Source organism: Schistocerca piceifrons, chromosome 1 (assembly GCF_021461385.2).
Source record: "Schistocerca piceifrons isolate TAMUIC-IGC-003096 chromosome 1, iqSchPice1.1, whole genome shotgun sequence".
Taxonomy (NCBI): Eukaryota; Metazoa; Arthropoda; class Insecta; order Orthoptera; family Acrididae; genus Schistocerca; species Schistocerca piceifrons.
In genome coordinates, this window is record NC_060138.1 from 232382791 (window position 1) to 232402643 (window position 19853).

General features: G+C 40.3%; 1 protein-coding gene across 1 annotated transcript in view; it reads left to right on the forward strand.

The window, feature by feature from the left end:
• The window catches only part of LOC124803212 (DNA-dependent protein kinase catalytic subunit-like), a 561762-nt gene that overhangs the window by 394526 nt on the left and 147383 nt on the right, over positions 1-19853 (forward strand). The window contains exons 36-37 of the mRNA XM_047264427.1: positions 4255-4453; positions 7142-7236. Of these exons, the coding sequence (XP_047120383.1) occupies positions 4255-4453; positions 7142-7236 (294 nt within the window). The remainder of the gene's footprint in view (positions 1-4254; positions 4454-7141; positions 7237-19853) is intronic.

A 19853-nucleotide genomic window follows, 5' to 3' on the forward strand; every position in this document is an offset into this window, starting at 1 on the left:
TTCCTGTTTGCCAGGACTGCCCCAATCCCGTATGCTGAGGCATCGGCCGCCACCACCAAGGGACGATCTGGAGAGAAAGGCATCAGGCAAGGGGCAGATTTCAGCATCGTCTTCAGGCGGGTGAAAGCCTGATCGCAGGCAGAGGTTCATGTGTAAGGTACCCCTTTGCGACGCAGTCGATTTAGGGGATGCGCGACGTGGGCGGCTTGGGGTAAGAACTTTAAGTAATAATTGACTTTCCCCAAAAATATCTGGAGCTCGGATAAGGTTTCTGGACGTGGAAGGGCATCGATGGCTGCGACATTGTGGTCCAAAGGGCGAATGCCATCTATACTGAGCCACTGTCCTAAGTACTCCACTTCCCGTTGAAAAAAACTGCACTTCTCCAGTCGACAATGTACACCTCCAGCCTGCAGGGCGTGAAATAAGGTACTGAGGTTGCCCAGATTTTCCTGGCGCGTGCGCCCCGTGACTAAGATATCATCGAGGTAATTGACACAAGCCGGTATTGGTTGTGTAAGTTGCTTGAGATACCGCTGGAAAATCGCAGGGGCAGAGGAAATGCCAAACGGAAGACGCTTGTATTTATAGAGACCGAAAGGCGTGTTGATGACGACGATGCCCTGCGATTCCTCATCCAACAGCAATTGGTGATAGGCTTCTGCCAGATCAATCTTAGAAAAGTACTCGCCACCTGCCAGTTTAGCGAGTAGATCTTCCTGTCGAGGAATGGGATAAGTTTCGACCAAAGACTGAGTGTTGACCGTTGCCCCAAAATCCCCACAAAGACAAAGTGATCCATTGGGTTTCTTGATGACCACTAAGGGCGTTGCCCAGGCACTCGATTGTACTTGTTCGATAACCCCCGCAGCCTGGAGCCGATCGAGTTCCTGCTTGACGGCCACATGCAAAGCTACCGGGATAGACCGAGCCCAAAAAAAGCGAGGCCGTGCGTTCAGCAATAAAGTGATATGTGCCTGGAAATCGGAAGTGCAGCCCAGGTCTGCCGAAAACAGGGAGGAAAAGGACGCGCACAGATCGTCTAGGTCCTGAAATGGAACCGTAGTTGAAACGAACTGCACTTCGTCTTGTATGGAAAAGCCAAACCGTGTAAACGCATCTTGTCCAAAAATATCCGAAGCCGACGGATAAGGGGCCGGGGAACGTTTTTGTAGATGGCCATGAGAGAAAACTGGCCACGGAGAGGGATGGAACCGTCACCGTAGGCAACCAACCTCCGAGAGGGTGGGGACAATTCTGGAGACCCGAGACGTGCATACGTCGTCAGATTGACCAAAGAAACTGTGACCCCCGTATCGACCTGGAAACGGACGTCCTCGTTAAAGATGCGTAGGGTGAGGAATAACTTTTGAGCCAATGTGTTGGTCCGAGGGGCGACTGCGTGTAAAGCATAGATGGCCTCCTGTTAGCCCGCAGGGGCGGGACGGGGGCAGATCGAGCAGTTACGACAGACAGATTGAAGGTGGCCCTCTTTCTCACAGAGCGAACAGGTCTTCCAGCGATGGGGACAGTCAGCTCGAGTGTGTGCCGAGAAGCACTGGGGGCACGACGGGAGGGGGCCACGCGGCTGACGTCGAGGGGCAACCGGCGGTTCGGACGCCGTAGAGACATCAGACAGCGAGGAATCTCGATGGCGGTGCCCTCTGGTGGAGACTGCGCCTTGTCGACGGCAATAAGGAGTGGAGTGGGAAGTGGACTCGACCGCTGCCACCTGCGGCTGCGCCATGAGACGTTCGTTCGCCGCTTGAGCAATTTCGAAGCAATGGGCAATACGCAGAATGCCTTCCAACGAGGGGTTGTCCAACTTTAACGCCGCAGTGCGGACCTCAGGATCGGGCGCCAGTTGAACAACCACATCCCGAATTAACGAATCTGCAAATGATGCCTTGCACTGCTGATTGGTGCACGTGAAGTTGCATTTGCAGCTGAGGCCTTGCAAATCCGTCACTCAGGAACGATAGGACTGACCCGGCTGCTTAAGGTATTCATGGAATTCCAAGCGAGACGCAACCACGTGGTATCGCTGGGAATAATAGTTAGTTAGCAACACACAGATCTCGTGAAAGGAGAGAGCCATGGGGTCGGCCAATGGTACCAACTTGTGGAGCAAGAAAAACGTGTCCAGTGAGGCCCAAGACAAGAACAACGACCGCTCCAGAGTGTCATCCGACACCTGAAAGGCCGTGAAATGTTGCTTCAGGCGATGCAGGTACGTTTTCCAATCCTCTTTTGCGTCGTTGAACGGTGGGAACGACGGCGGACGTGGGAACGTGTCTGAAAGCGGGGCACCTGGGGAAAGAGGTGGGAGGGAATCCCGCTTATTGACCCTGTCCAAGAGCAACTGCAGTGAGGTCTGTAAGATCTCCACTGCTGCTGCTGCTGTCGCATGAGCTGCTGCTGTTGCTCTAAGAGAGTGAGTAATTTCTCTTCCATACTCCTATGTTCTGTTTACCTCGTCGCCAAATGTAGTAACCACAACCAACAGCGGGAACGCCTTGGGCTGCGGATTGGAGCCGCCAGGTGGGGAAGCTGCTGGCGGTGGAGCATGCACCACCGGGTAAACACAGGACGAGTCGGACGACAGACCAACGACAACTGACAACAACCGACCACGACTGACTATGAGCGACACAACAAGAAAGAGATAAACAACGGAGGCTTGTGGAAACCACAACACCAAACACCAGACGTAAATCCACTCGGAACCAGAGCCAGGCAAATGTCAACAACGAGCAACGACCAGAATGCAGTACCGCTGAGATAGAAACGCAATCCAGAGCAAGTACCAGACTGGCTGGACTAGGACAGAGCGGGTCCCTATATACAAAACTGGAGGAAGCAGCTATTGGCCGCTGTCTGCACATGGCTTAGCGGTGGCGCCCTCGCTGCGCGGAGCCCTCTATGGGCTGATCACGTCCATTTGTTCTGCCGAGTATTCGACTTCCACGGCGGAAGGTACTAGACATATCATGTTTGAAAGAGTATTGTCCTGTTGAAAAATGTCATGATACTTTCACATGGGAGGTACAATCACATTGGAAGAATGGTACATCTTTTCACGACACCACCATGCTTGCCAATCTTGATCATCAAGGATAGTGCAGAACCGTGATTCTTCGATGAACAGGCTATGACCCCCTTCATCAGCCATCTGTGCTTTGTGTTTACAGTGCCTCCCTAGATGCATTCGTTTTTAATGTAGCATTAACAACAACCTACACCTGGGATGGTAATTCCATAGTCCATCTGCTGCTGGTCTGTGCCCAATAGTGCAGGATGACACAGAGTGTTGCAGGGAGTCCATTTCTTGTTGTCAGACGGCAGGTGTAGTTGTGAAGGGGTGGCCATGTGCTTGGTGCACAGTATGGTGTTCCTCTCTCTGGGTTGTCAGACATGTTTCACCAGAACCTTGGCAATGAATATGCCTGCCCTTACATTCCCTTGCAGTCCAACACTGGGCCATTGCCACATCCAAATGCCTCACAATTCTGGGTATTACAGAAGGGTATCTCTGCATCCCTCACTGTGATCATTCAGTTTCTGATGATATTCATGCCCCATATATAGCTTACCAGGTCGGGTAACACTACTAAAAGAGAACAACACTAATACAGTCTGGTGGGTGTCCTACATTTCATGGAGAAATGCAGTCCTAATGCTTTAATACCCCAATAAACATAATTATGTAGCTGAATCTGTGAAACAGTATAAAATGGTATTCAAAGTGTACACTTTCTTCACAAAGCGAAGGTTATGAGGTACAGAGTGTAGTTAATCATTTAATGATCTGATAGTGTGTGTGAGAGGGGTGGGGATAACATGGCAGTAAAATGTGACTGATGTGATGAATGAAAATAGTTTTGATTCTAATCGTGCCAGTCAGAATTCTTGATGCATCATCATCATCATCAGTTTTTTGCTATATTAGAAGGTCCTTTGCCTCTCCATTTTCTGTGATCCATTGCTTTCTTCTTAAGGCTGTTGTATTTGTACCATCCTTCACTTTATCCAGTATCTGAAATCTTTTCCTTCCTCGCTTCCTTTTCCCTTCTACATAACCTTCTAAAGCTAATTATTGATGCATCTTCTGCAAATTTGAAGAACTCTTGATGCACCTTCTTCAAATCATAATGTACAGAATATTTTTCTTCGTCTGTTTCTTCTGCCTGAGGTACACAAAATCCTTCATGTGTATGTAGTGAATGTTATATTTCTTTTGTGTCTTAATTTAAGGTTGTATACGGGCCTTGGAGATTGGAACTCTGTCCAAGGAATATTTCGAAACAGTTTGGAAACATCTGAAAACTTGAAAAAGGCTCTTGTATGTCAAGCAGACATGGAATGGAAACCTGCAAGTTTGCATTATCGTAATGCTTTAAAGGACACATCATGTGAAGACCTACAGGACTTCTGTCGTAGCTCGTATTACAAGGTACAGCTTTGGTGTTACTTTCTTTTTTATCTTTCAAAAGTATAAAATACATTTGATAACATAAAAAAATTATGATAAATAATGTCTCGGCTGTACTCACCTTTAGAAAATACTTAGTATTAACTCTTGAAATTATTAATTCCTTCCACGGGGATGAGAGGAGGCTGGTTAGAGAAGGTTGAAAGGGAATGCAGGTCACTCAGATCCCAGATGAGAGGATCCACCTCTTGAGAGGACAAGGGGAGGAAAAGGAGGAGACACATCACAGAATGGAGTTGGGAGGAAAAGTTCATTGGTAAGCACTGTTCCAACTTTCAGGCTAAAGAGGATTAGAACAGAGTGGGAAGTAAATATAGATATGAGCAATGAATAGTGTGATTACACCTATGGTGGTGAAAAATAAGAAAGAATGGAGGAAGGAGAACAAAAATGAAAATGTAATAGCAAGAAATAAAGTAATGAGACATAATAATATGTATAAAAAATAAAAGAAGATTATGATAATGATAGAAGACAATGGAGAGTGTCTTAACAGAGGTTAAGTCTAAGAGGGTGTCGGGATAAGGTGATCTATTTGAGGGCACGTGTCTGTCTTTGGAATTCAGGGTAGCCCTTAGGATGAAGAGGCATCTACATGTACTTGTTCATTTACACCTACATGCATGCTGTGCAAGCAACAATATGGCATGGCGATGTGTACATTGCACCACTACTGATCATTTCCTTTCCTGTCCCATTTGCAAAGAGAGCAGTGGAAATGTGACTGTCTACATGCCTCCATACGAGCCCTAGTTTCTCTTATCTTATGTTCGTGGTTCTGACACGAAATGTACATTGGCGGCAGTAGGATTGTTCTGCAATCAGTTTGTGCCAGATCGGTAAATTTTCTCAATAGCGTTCCTTGAAAAGAGCGCTGCCTCTCCTTCAGGAAGTCACATTTGAGTTCCAGAAGAATCACTATAATAGTTTCTTGTTGATTAAACCTACTGCTAACAAATCTAGCAGTGCACCTTTGAATTGCTTTGATGTCTCTCTTTAATCTTTCCTGGTAGGGGTCCCAGACACTCGAGCAGTATTCAAGGATGGGTTGCACTAGTGTAGCATTCAGGTCTTTTCTGTCATACAGAAGAGTGTTATTTTTATTGCTTTTACTTTTTTGTTCCCCTCTTTTCCTTCTTTCTATTTTTTTTTCCATCCTTACTTCTTTACTTCAATATTCATTTCTCTTCATATAATCCATCTTTACTTCTCATTATGTCCTCACAACAGATGGGTGACTGTCGACCTTACGTCTGAATGATAAGCCCTCCCTTTTTAACCTTTCCCAATGTGGTGGAAATAATCATTGTCAAAGCCAGGATAGTGTGTGCAATTTTGTGTGTGTGTGTGTGTGTGTGTGTGTGTGTGTGTGTGTGTGTGTGTGTGTGTGTGTGTGTGTGTCAGCAGCAGTAAATACTTCATCTGCAGAAATGCTTTGGCTCAGCATTTCTGTACCTTAAATTATTTATTTCACAACAAATATCAGAATGTGTCACATATTTTCTCCTCAGTTTTTTTCTCTGTCCTGGCAAATTAACTCCTCACTAGAGTGCAATATGTAATGAGACTACAGTAATAGAACATTCGTATCCATTTGTGCGTGTGTAATGTCTACTCAAAGAAACATTGACTATGAGATTAGATTACATTAACTGTATATTCCATAGATTTATAGCAACGAAATATTTGTGGATGTACAACAAATGAGAAAATCAAAATAAATATGTTAGACAAGATTTCTTGCGGTAGTATTTAATGCCAATTCCACAGATTCTAAGTCAAATACAAGTAAATATATACATAAAAAGCACATAAAAATTCCAAGGTGGTCATAGAAATGTATGATGTCAAAAGAAAACCATTATAACATTTCTTTATAATTAAATATGACTGCAATTTAGAAAAATACAAACAGAATATTTTACACTAAGTGTATATCAATTATTAGTTCTGATACTACCTATTAATTCATCGATAGCTGAAGAAGAGCTGACCAGCAGCACCCCGAAAGACAGTGGTTGTACTATATTTTATTAGCAACTAATCTTGTCATGGTTGATTGAAATTATTAAAAATAAGTGTTCTTTAATAGTACTGCTAAGTTATTAACTATGGGGTTATTATTTGTAGTGTTGATTCTATGAAGTGAACATTTGGTTGAAAAATTAGGATATTATTTGTAATGGATTTTCTTAAGAATGTATTTAAAATAGTTTTCACAAAATGGGTAATTTTAAGGAAAGTTACATTTTTTGGCCGTATCTTGTATCAAATCCAGACTTATAATTAAGGAAGTTTGTACTTCTAAGTTCTGTCTCCGTTGCTTCATAATAGTAATTAGACACACATTTACTGAATTAAAATGGCAACAATCCTTCTTTGAAGGTGAAGGTGGAAAAGGAAGTAAGGAGAGAGAAAATGGAAAGAGGGTTGAATAATATGAAGACAAAAGGTGAAACCACCTATAGATATAACTTCATACAATTTTGTAATTTATTGTAGAATTAACAAGGATGGTGCATTCATCAGAAATATAAGTTTTAATAAATTCGGTTTAATGTCATATGTAGTTTTCAAGTGTACAAAATGAAAATTGCTAGCCTGTGTTATTTATAATACATCATTTTAATCTTAATTGATATTCTTCAGTGCCTGGCTCATCTCTCCTCGTGGGATAGCATCAGTGCTGAAATAAGGCATAATGAGCTAAACAATAACTGGAATGAGGTTTGGTCTGAACCATGGTAAGTTACATGTGATGTCTGCACAAGAAATCACTAAAATAATTGTTTATTCTATTATGTTCTTTCTTTTAATTATTTGTTTAGCCTCTATGTAACAAATATATTGATGCAGGATTTGAGAAGTATTGTTAAGTGGAAAAAATATAAAGGCAACAACAGTATATACAAATGATTAATGTAGAAATTAAAGGCAACGGTGAGATATGCAGCATGCAGAATATAAATTCACTGCCACTGACACTGCTGATAACAGCATTGCTGAAAATATTCTCTTCTGTTCATATGTTCAGTGAAAACATGTAACTTGGATTTTATTCTTGATGTCCAAAATGAGACATTTCTGAAGTAATCTTAATATGTTACAAAGTTTATTTAAAATTTTTTACATGGTTTTCCCACCCAAAATAAGCATCAATTGGTGCTTGTAGGAATATTGTGTTTGAGGCCTGATGAAACTTATGATTGTCAAATCCCCACTGACACAGCTGATTGTCCTCTGCTTCATAAGAGGTTGAAGTTTGTCAACACTGCTTTGTTTGCCATTCACTACCCAGTAGTTATCATGAAACTAGTTGCCTGTTTCCTTTAAACTTACTCTAATTTGACTGTGTCTAATATGAATGAACTTGGGCTCATTGCTCTAACTTCCATTTTCAATGTATATTACTTTTACAGACCAAGAACAGGAGTAGACAAAGTGCTGAACACTGTGGCACAGTGCATCTAACTTTTCACTCTCTGAGTTGAATCTTATTCCTGTTGCATAGGTTGCTAATGTTAAGATAGGACTCCAACCAGGCAAAAGAATGTCCCCAATGTCACACAACCCTAGTTTCCCTGGCAGAACTCTGTAATCCACACAGTCCCAAGCCCTTAGTAAGATTACAGATAATATGAACTGGGTAATATTTTGTTTTTAGCTCTACTAAAATTAAGCTTGTGATATCATATAATGCTGTCTCAGCACAGAAGCCTTTAAGAATGCCAAATGGAGATTTTCAGAAACTTATTCTCAGGGAGATTGTTGAGCATTCTGTCACAGGAGACTAACCCAAAAACTTTGGACTATGTGCAGAGGAGGGAGATGGTTCCATAATCAGAAATCAGTCACCCATATTCACCTCCATAAAAGGAAGTTATCTATCCAGTTTTTTATTAAGCAAACCCTGATTTTTTTGACCAGCCACAAAGGCAACTCAAGGTTGGCACTGTTAAGTCGGCATGAGATCCTAGCACTCTGGCTGAGACACCATCGTTAGCAGAAGAGCGTCTGCCTTTCAACTACCTAACAATATTTTTGTCCTTTTCCAGAGATGATTTGGCAAAATTGACATAAGCTGATGGGGCATGCATGCCTGTCCAAATAAATCCTATGAATTTGCTTTTTGTCGACAAATTTTTATACCCGTGTTTTCAACCACTATTAGGAAAAAAAGGCCACTGAACCTAGCAGTCAACAAATTTGAACTTCATTGTTTCACTGCTGTTGTCCTCCAAGAGTAAAACATCATTTTCATTGCTAAGTTTATTCACTTCCTGCCCTACTCTAGTTGTGTGTGTACAGATGTGGAGTTTTTTTTCCCCTCTCTCCATAGTGCACGGTCTCTGCTCTTTCAGTTACACGCTGAATAATTTTGCAATACTGTTTGTACTGCATTCTTAAATCTTGATTAGAGCTAGTCCCCTACACCAACTACAGTTCCCTCCTCATAATGCAATACACCCAATTTGCATGTTTGCCGCCCTTCTTCTAGGCATCCACTCAAATTGCCCCTGACATCTCAGAAAGAAAAACTGGATTAATAATTTTGCAACACCACCTCCACAAAAGAATTAAATTTTTGTCTTGAGTAAACTTCTTCCCATTTTTCAACCTACAAATTCTCCCTAAATAATGTTAGTCGACATTTGCCATCCTGTGGAAATTTCCTTCTCTTCTAGTCATATGATTTATGGGGGTGCTTTATTGCTGCTATCCAACCACTGTGGCCAGATAAAGCATTTATTGTGGCATCCATTTTAATTGACCTGAAATATTAATATCACCTTCTTCTGAAAGCTAATTGTTCAGAAGTGAGATACATCAGTGACTACAGCAAAAGCAGAGTAAGGCAGATAAATTTCTTCTGTTACCTGTGTTTTAGTTGTCAGGTACAGAGCCGTTGTTGCATAGCAAATAAGATTGGTGCCAGTTGACCATGATAACCTAACATGACGCAGTGATTAGTGTTGCATTGATTGTGACAAAATATAGGGTGATTCAAAAAGAATACCACAACTTTAAAAATGTGTATTTAATGAAAGAAACATAATATAACCTTCTGTTATACATCATTACAAAGAGTATTTAAAAAGGTTTTTTTTTTTTTTCACTCAAAAACAAGTTCAGAGATGTTCAATATGGCCCCCTCCAGACACTCGAGCAATATCAACCCGATACTCCAACTCGTTCCACACTCTCTGTAGCATATCAGGCGTAACAGTTTGGATAGCTGCTGTTATTTCTCATTTCAAATCATCAATGGTGGCTGGGAGAGGTGGCCGAAACACCATATCCTTAACATACCCCCATAAGAAAAAATCGCAGGGGGTAAGATCAGGGCTTCTTGGAGGCCAGTGATGAAGTGCTCTGTCACGGGCTGCCTGGCCTCAGGTAGTTGACGTTCAGGTAGTTACGGACAGATAAGTGCCAATGTGGACTCTCCATACAGTTGATTGTGGAATTTGCAGCTCTCTGCTAGCTCTGCGAGTCGATTTTCCTGGGCTGCGAACAAATGCTTGCTGGATGCGTGCTACATTTTCATCACTCGTTCTCGGCCGTCCAGAACTTTTCCCTTTGCACAAACACCCATTCTCTGTAAACTGTTTATACCAACGTTTAATACACCACCTATCAGGAGGTTTAACACCATACTTCGTTCGAAATGCACGCTGAACAACTGTCGTCGATTCACTTCTGCCGTACTCAATAACACAAAGAGCTTTCTGTTGAGCGGTCGCCATCTTAGCATCAACTGACGCTGACGCCTAGTCAAAAGCGCCTCAAGCGAACAAATGTACAACTAAATGAAACTTTATAGCTCCCTTAATTCGCCGACAGATAGTGCTTAGCTCTTCCTTTTGTCGTTGCAGAGTTTTAAATTCCTAAAGTTGTGGTATTCTTTTTGAATCACCCTGTATTTAGACTGCCAGGTTCAGTTTATAGAGTGCAAATTTGCACATAATGCCACATGAATAGTGCTCATATCAGTATGTCACGAAACCAATCTCATGCCAATGTAATGAAAACTGAAACCCTCAGCCACACACCATCGGGTGGCTTGCAGAGTATGGATGTAGATGTAGAAACATAGAAAAAATGTCTGGGCATATCACTAGTGACAGTAGTTTTGTTTATGATAAAATAAACAATAAAATGTATCTAAATACAGTGCTTATGATTCATAACAAAACAAGTACAGGAAAAGACTTCCTTCCATTCAGCAGGATGGAGATGGAAAGGGAAACACACAAGTCAGGAGCTGATACATGCCTAAAAATCTATGATTAAAAATACTTCAAGGATATTAAAAGAGGGGGGGGGGGGGGGGGGGGGGGGAATTGAGGTTTAGGGTTAAGCATACTAAATTAATTCATCACACATACCAATCTCCGCCCCTCCCCCCTACCCCTTTCCCTTTAGGAATATTGCCATAGGGGCAAACCAAAGATGGACGTCATTTACACAAGTTTTCCTCGATCAGACCTATCCAAGATGAAATCTAAATTGAAATTGCCACATGCAACCACTCCCCAGGTATTTCTACTAAGTCTTATTAAAGTGCGCGTCATTTATGTTGGCGGCCGAGTTTAGGTTCGTTCTGTGCATCTGATGTCACAAAACACAGTCAGCCAATGAACAGAGAACGACGTTGCCAGATCTCGACTGCAGTGCAGAGCATGGACGAGTGTCTTCAGTTTTAGAAACGTTCAGTCATAAATAAAGTAACAGAACAAAAACAATGTCTTGATAGCAGACTTTCTTTTATAGAAAGTTTGGAAAAAGCATTCTTTATACCAATTGCTTCATATTCTATTAATTAATTAAACCAAACAAACAATAAGCCTCCTAATTCAGGCGATAGCAAGGAAAGGTGTTTGTATCAGTCTCACGAACCGCTTTTTCGCAATAAAGAACAGCGGTAATTGTTTATTTCCTATTGTTCTTCAACGAAGCGTGAGTAATTCATAGTTATACCAACAGTGTTTGTCAGTATTTTGCGTGACGTGTTACAGTCCTCATGGCATCCTATAGGCAGACAAGCCGTGATAGCGTAATGGTGAAGGTGTTTGGCTTCTGTGTGAAAGGTTATGAGTTCAAACCTTGTGTGGTGCTTAATATTTTCATTATTTATAAACAATATCGAAGTGCCTTAATTCACGAATTATATTCATTTGAATGCAATTTTTTGAAATTTGTAGTGCTTTATCTCTTCATTAACCCTTTCGCTGCTATAGACACGTGCTCCCCGCATTCCGCGCTGTGGGCGATTTTGTCATCACTGCATTGCTCGCCTGTGCAGACACATGGTGTTCCCACTGCTTTGACACGCTTATCATTCGATTTCACAAAAACTATTTGGCCCAAAAATTTGATTTTTACACGTCTTCTTGACTGATGCCTTCCCCCCATAAATGACTTAATTTTGTTTCTATGTTCAACGCAGTTATTATGCAGCATTAAATGTAGTAAACCATTGCACGAAATTTTGAAGAGTTTGCAGAGGTAGAAGTCCATAGTGTATACTTTCTGTATGGTCGATTTTAGTAGCCACAATGTTGAGAATGAAATGTGGACAAGATACCTAAATTTCATATAAAATTTACTGTATAACGATATCTCATTTAGTTTAAGTACCACATAGGTGTCGTATGTAATATTGAGAAATATTCCGCCTTTCGCGACTGTAATAAAAGTTTTATTTACACCAGACGCGTTTGGCTTTATTTTAAAGCACTTCAATCAATGAAAGGTATAGCACATACAAAATGGTACTCATGTTCTCTTTCTTGTTTTTGTTCCACAGTCACAGTTTTACCAATGGCACTGAAATATATTCCTCTTCTGCAACTGTAATAAGCGACTTATTTAGACCAGACGCGTTTTTCTCTTTTGAAGCATCTTCAGTGGACAGTATTTTGTCTCCTCCATTGCCAAGTCACCTTTCGTAGTTTTGTGCTGCGGTAACACAATATTCAACGTTTGTGTTGGCTGATCAGTGTTTTAGCAAATAAATGATGTTTGTGTGTGCCACACACAAAAATTATATTTGACATAGCTCAGAGCACTTCACTGATAGACGGTATATTCAAGTCCTAATGTTTTTGTAAGACCACAGTTTTGTTTAATGTATTTTGTCTACTTCCTTTTGATTGATTGAAGTGCTTTAAAATAAAGACAAACGTGCTCAGTGTAAATAAAACTTTTGTTACAGTCGCGAAAGACGGAATATTTCTCAATATTACATACGACACCTATGTGGTACTTAAATGAGATATTGTTATACAGCAAATTTTATATGAAATTTAGGTATCTTGTCCACATTTCATTCTCAACATTGTGGCAACTAAAATCGACCATACGGAAAGTATACTCTATGGACTTTTACCTCTGCAAACTCTTCAAAATTTCGTGCAATGGTTTACTATATTTAATGCTGCATTATAACTGTGTTGAACATCGAAACAAAATTGTCATTTATGGGGGGAAGGTATCAGTCAAGATGATGTGTAAAAATATAATTTTTGGGCCAAATAATTTTTGTGGAATCGAACGATAAGGTGTCAAAGCAGTCGGAACACGATGTGTCTGCACAGGCGAGCAGTGCTGTGACAAAATCGCGCACCACGCTGAATGCAGGGAGCACGTCTTTGTAGCATCGAAAGGGTTAATGCGGCCGTGGTGGCTTTACTTCATGAACTGCGCGCTCCCCCCTAAACGTAAGCTTGCGAACTATGCTGTACTATGGCACTGCTTCTATTGGCGTGTGCATCGTGTGCAACTGGCAACGCAGCAATCTCCCGCGTCTGGGCGGGCATGCGCGAGCCGCCAAGATAAAAGAATTGAACTATAATACCCCCAAAAACTGTTAAACAAAGTCCAAGACACTTCTCACTAGGGTCCCATAGACTTTCAGAACCACTATGTGGCATGTTTCCAAGTGTGTTACTGAAAAAAAAAAAAAAAAAAAAAAAAAAAAAAAAAAAAAAAAAAAAAAAAAAAAAAAATTAGATTTTTCAGTGTCCTACATTGATTTTTCCCACTTAACAAGCTTTCCATGTTCTTATGGAAAAGTCTAAACATATTATGGTTTTTATGCTATGTACTGGCAAGCTGCCTTCTTCTTCTTCTTCTTCTTCTTCTTCTTCATCTTCATCTTTTTCTCCAAATAATTGTTCTAACTCTCCCATTAGTAATTTTGCAGCTCTGTTTTTTCAAATACATTCACACCCTCCTAGACTTAACCTCTGTTAAGACACTCTCCATTGCCTTCTATCATTACCATAATCTTCTTTTATTTTTATACAGGCAGTGTTCTTGTTACACTGAGCAAGCAATCTCTTTACCAGAAACATTCATCAGACCACATCGCTTAGATAGAAATTCTGGTTAACCCATAAAAAAGCTTTGTATCTGTTGCTAGATAAACTGGCAAATTATTTATAAATACCATCAAACGGGGTGATTTTGGACACCGGGGCGAATTCAGACAGTATGGCTTATTTACTCTTTGTTACTGCATATAAACAAAGAGTTACTTATTTTAACGTCTGTGCGCCAGTTATTTTAAGCACAAGATTGCATTTATCGCTTTAGAAAACTTTTATTTTGCGTCAATTGTTTCCCTTGGTGAATAATTGATGAACAGTCTCAGTATTAAAAATCCATGCACTATCATAAAGTGGAAACTTTCTATTGTTGTGCCGAGCGGGAAGTTATTGTAACCATAATTGTCGACATGCTCAGTAGCTAACTGCATTGAGACAATTTCTGTACAAGTTTGTCGAGTTTCTCGTGCAAGGATATAAAATAACGACAATTTTTGTAAAACTGTGTACTGTGTGGGGTGATTTCGGACAACGCCAAGAATGTATAAGAGCAGGAGAGGTGCTACAGTATGGTGTAATTATGACCTGGAACTTTTAGATAAAGCTGTTCATGATATTCAGAGTGGTAAATTATCGTACAGAAAAGCATGTGTTTTGTATGGTATGCCTAAATCAACCCTACAAAATAAAGTGCAGGAAGCTCATCCGAAAAAAATTGGAGGACAGCCAGTGCTAAATAAAGAAGAAGAAGAAGAAATGTTGAAGCATGGTATCTTGAGGGCTGCATATTGGGGATTTCCCTTCACCAAATTGGATATTAGATATTTAGTTAAAGGTTACCTAGATAAATCTAGCCAAAAAGAGAAGAAATTTTGTAATAATTTGCCAGGAGAAGAACGGTTGCATTTATTCCTCAAACGACAGTCACAGTATCTTTCCGTTCACTTAAGCAAATAAAATTAAATGAGCTCATGCAGAAGTGAACAAAGAGACTGTTTATTCAAATTCTTACAAAATGAAAACTTATGGAATGATATAATGAATTTCATATATTACAGATATCACTTATTCGTAACAAAGGGCTATCTTAAAATGTGTAAAATGTCACCAAAATCAAATAAAAAGCATGTAGAATTTAAAAAAAAAAAGGGGGGGGCAGTAACTGTCTGAACTCGTCCTCTATATACTGTAACTTCGGACAGATATTTAAAATACACACGTGTCCGCAATCACCCCAGTCCATGGGGTGACTTCGGACACTTTATTTAACTGCCTCAGATAAATATACATGCACTTTCTGGTTCTGGGATATTTTATTTGTTACACATATACCCTACCGCTTCCATAACAATCAATTTAATCTAACAGTATATATATGAAAGTTACAACCTAAATAAAAACAAAACTGTCCGAAATCACCCCATTTGATGGTATTAGGAAAAGTGATGGCCCTAAAGTGAAACCTGGGTAATATGTTGTTATTTTTTCTAATTGTTGAGATATATATGAGAACAAACTTCTAGCTGTTGTAGAGGAGATTTTATATATATAGTCTGCATATGAAGATATGTCCAGAAATGGTCCACTTCCATGTTACAAGGAGAACTCAATGTATTAACATTTTTAGTTATTCCACAATTGATGTTTTTTATGTTGTTAACTGTAAAAATTAGACTATGATGACCACAATATTCAAAGTACAAGTTGTGATACATTCCATCAAATATAATTACATATTGTAGTGAATCATTTGTGTCATATCCATAACCCATGCAAATAACTTTACCTCCAACTGTATACCAGTTTTGTGAACAAGACTCATCATTTAGTACTCTCACAAAAAAGGTCAAATCCTCAGATCTCGATGGTTGATCTGCTGGTCCACTTCAACATGTCCATCTTTGCCAGATTGTCATGATCTTGGATATAATCTGCAAATGTATATCAGGGGAGATACTGTGACATCAGGTGACCATACGGTTCATGTCGTGTAAGTAATCAGTAAGAGTACCTATGATGTAGGAAAACTACAGTGTGACAGATAAAAAGTGATTACTTGTAACATGGACACATACCACTGAGGAAATAGATTCTTATGTGAAACTTTGTCTTCTGTCACCTCTGTGTCCTCTAGAAGTGTCCAATTGAAATTAGGGTATTGCATTCATATGGCATTGCTGGGCCGCCATTCATTTCTGATCCCTCAGTTTAGATACAGCTCAATTTTGCACAGGTGTGAGACAACAGGTGGGTGGCCCTTCCATATAGCTAAGGAAATGTGGTGATTGGTTCCGTATTGCAGCCATATTGAAGAGGCTGGAATGCATTTTGAATTGAGATTTATTTTTAGTTGTAGTATTTCCATGTTTTATGAATAAATTCCTGGAATCCTCCAAGTATCACCACAGCGATTGAATATGATGTTGTATAAACAATATTAAAGTGATTATTGATTGTACAGTGTTAGTTAAAGCCATTGAGTTTGTTGTATAACTGTACACACCAGTCTGGACTACAAAGCACATTCAAAATTTGGACTCACTAAAATGGGAGCACTACTTAAGGCAAGTATGAGAACATCAAATGTCACCTGCTGGGTATCAGTCCTCTGAAAGACTTCCCCTTCATGATGCTGCTGACTCAAGGGGCCCACTAGTGGGCGAAATTTGTTATAAATTTCCTAAAGAAATTTATTACATTGATGAATCAAGCTATACCTTTCTCAATTTTATGTTGGGGGAAAATTCTGGATAGCTTTGGTTCACTCCTGACTAGTCTTCACACCAGCGGAAGGAATAAATGTCCTAAAAAAGCAGTTTCCTGAGGGCGGAGATCAACTTTGGATGGTTTAACTGTCAAGCTTGCTTGACACCAACGAACGAAAACTTGCCTGACATTTTCCAAATGTTCCTGCGATGTGCTAATGCTACATCACCCAGATAGTTATAAACACAGTTAAACTTAAGATTGTCCAAAACTGCATCAGTAGATAACCCAAATGGAACACAATTGAATTCAAGTAAATTCTAACTGATTCAAAATGCTATAAGGGATTTAGAGTCTTTTGCTAGGTTGACCTGATGATAAGCTTGGTTAAGTTCTGACACAGTAAAATAATTCTTTTCAGTGAGCCACGTGAAACAGTTGTCTAAATCTGACAACAGAATTGACTGCAAAATCACCTTTTAATTCAGGGCACCATAATCTATGACCAGCCAATAACCCGTGCCATTCCGCTTTGGCACCGAAAAAATGGACAAAGCATAGATTAGTGACTTAATTATCTTCAGCGAGCAGCTTATCAGTACTCTGATGGAGCTCTTTCATCTTTGGAGGGGACAACTGATATGGTGCTTGGCAAACAGGTTTACTATCTGTCAACTGTATCTGATATTGAACCTCATTCGCAACCCCCAAGCTGTCTGTTAATACATTAAGAAACTGCTTAAGCCCCTTGTTTCAGATGAGCAACATAAAAGTCAACAAAATTACTGGGGACATATTAACGTCTTGGGTGCAACTATGCTCTCACAAGCTACAAATCAAAGTGGACTGAAATCTGAAATAGGACTGCGTGCCCAGTAATCAAGAACGTAGGTAGCCCTCTCAATAAAGTTACAACCTACTAAAATATTAATGGAAAAACTGCTGACAATATCAAAATTTACTGAGTGTGATAACCCCTGAATTCTCACACTACCATGCGCACAGCGTACTAATGGCTGTTCCGTTCCATTGACCACACAGTACTGCTCATTAGACTAGTTGTAAAGACAGCAAATACGTATATTGCAGCACTTCAGATATCAGTCACAATCTGGGATCAAAATATTACTGCTTGAGTCTAATAAGATGCACACAGGTTCGTGATTAATAGCAGCACAGAGAAACAGTAGAAATTGTTTTGCAGTTGTACTCAACTTACTACATACCTTCATCGGCAACTCCTTTCTACGCCATCCCGTGTTCCTTTGGCACCGGCTGTTTCAAAATTTCAGAAGTCCATTTTGATACTCTAGAACATCTGGGCTTTCCACAATGATAACAATTTCTAGTGTATGTGGGTCGAGTCATTCTTGCCGGCCACTGTGGCCAAGCGGTTCTAGGCGCTTCAGTCCAGAGCCGCGTGACTGCTATGGTCGCAGGTTCGAATCCTGCCTTGGGCATGGATGTGTGTGATGTCCTTAGGTTAGTTAGGTTTAAGTAGTTCTAAGTTTTAGGGGACTGATGACTTCAGATGTTAAGTCCCTTAGTGCTTAGAGCCATTTGAGTCACTCTCCTGCTTGTGGGCTCTTCAAGTTTTAAAGGACAACAGATTAGCCTGACCCCTGGCATCCCATCTTTCAAGGTCAGCAAAAGTGCTAGGTTTATCGCTAAACGCTATATGTGAATGTTCCTCAGGTCATATTCCCTCCCTTTCACTTCAGTAATCTTTAACCTCAGGGCCAAAATGGTGATTCGAATTTGCTCAATGTACTGAATGAATAATTCGTTTCCTCTACTCAAACAACCCCAAGTTAAAGAATATATCATTTGAAAAATAATTGAATAGGCAGTTCTAAGTATATCCACATGGTTTTGTAATTGAATGGAGAACCACAAGAACTTAACAGTTTAGTAACCATCTTCGATAAGTAAACTGCCAAAACTCTGAATTATGGTCAGAATGTGGTTAGGTAATATACAGCTGCTCTCATAGAAGAGGGTTGTTTTAGGGATGAGACCAAACAGCGAGGTCATCAATCCCATTCGATTAGGGAAGGAAGTCGGCCGTGCCCTTTCAATGGAACCATCCCGGCATTTGCCTGGAGCAAATTAGGGATATCACGGTAAACCTAAATCAGAATGGCTGGACGCGGGATTGAACAGTCGGCCTCCCGAATGTGTGTCCAGTGTGCTAACCACTGTGCCACCTTGCTCAGTCATAGAAGAGGATTCTGCCTTACTGTCAAACAATACACCTTGCCATTCTAATACATTGGGTCAAACATACAATTGCATAACTTCATCCTGTAATTCATCAATTAATGGAATTTGTTACTTGCCCATAATCACTGACTTTAAGCCCTGAACTTTGCTTGTTAAATTTGAGCCCAGGAAGGGTTATTACACTCCAAGAAGTCAGTGTTCTCCCACACAGCATGACAATGCAAACTCACACTTGTAGCAGCACTTCCTTTGCCAACATGAGCTGTCTGCTTCAAGTCACTGTGAACAAATGCCCAACATAGTCACACGCACAGCTGTGTGACACAGCCATCCTCCAATTCCGCCCGCTGGCCATGTATTCTCATATGATACTTGAATTGTTTCTTTTTTAGTTAAGAAATCACTGATATGCCTCTCGATTCCATAATTGATAACAATGAATCTACAACATGAAACAAAAAAGGATAGACTTTGCATATAATAAACTTAGGAACCAATAAACATCAATTCTTAACCTATAATAGCCTAACTTATTAACAATTGTGTTCCCACCACCAACAACTACACCACGCAGATAATCATGCTCTGCTACCATTGAAGGGTTGAGAGCGATGAGCAGGGAGTGAGTGTTGCTGGGCCAAGAAAATATTTATTCCAAAAACACAGTTACTTTATTTGTTCAAGCGAGTACTGCACTGACACATGAAATTTCATCGGCTTGAGCTTGGGCGACACAGTCAGGAGCCGAGCTCTGCCACAAGAAGTGGATGCAGGCTCCACCTGACTCATATGATAAGGTCATGCAGTAACTGGCCATACTATAACATTCAAAACAAACTTATTAAAAGCTAGTGATAACAAACTTACACAATGAAATACATGAAAGTAGATCATTCCGTACAGGCGTCAGAGCTCTGAATGTATTCTCATTAAATTTTAAAGTATTAACATAAAAAAGCTATGGAGTGGAAAATTAATAGAATTATCAACCTTCAAAACACAGAACAGTGCCTTATAAGTTTATAACAGTACTGAATACAGAACTAAAATTAGATCATACTGCCCTATCATTACAGAACCTGATGATGCTTGGCAACCAA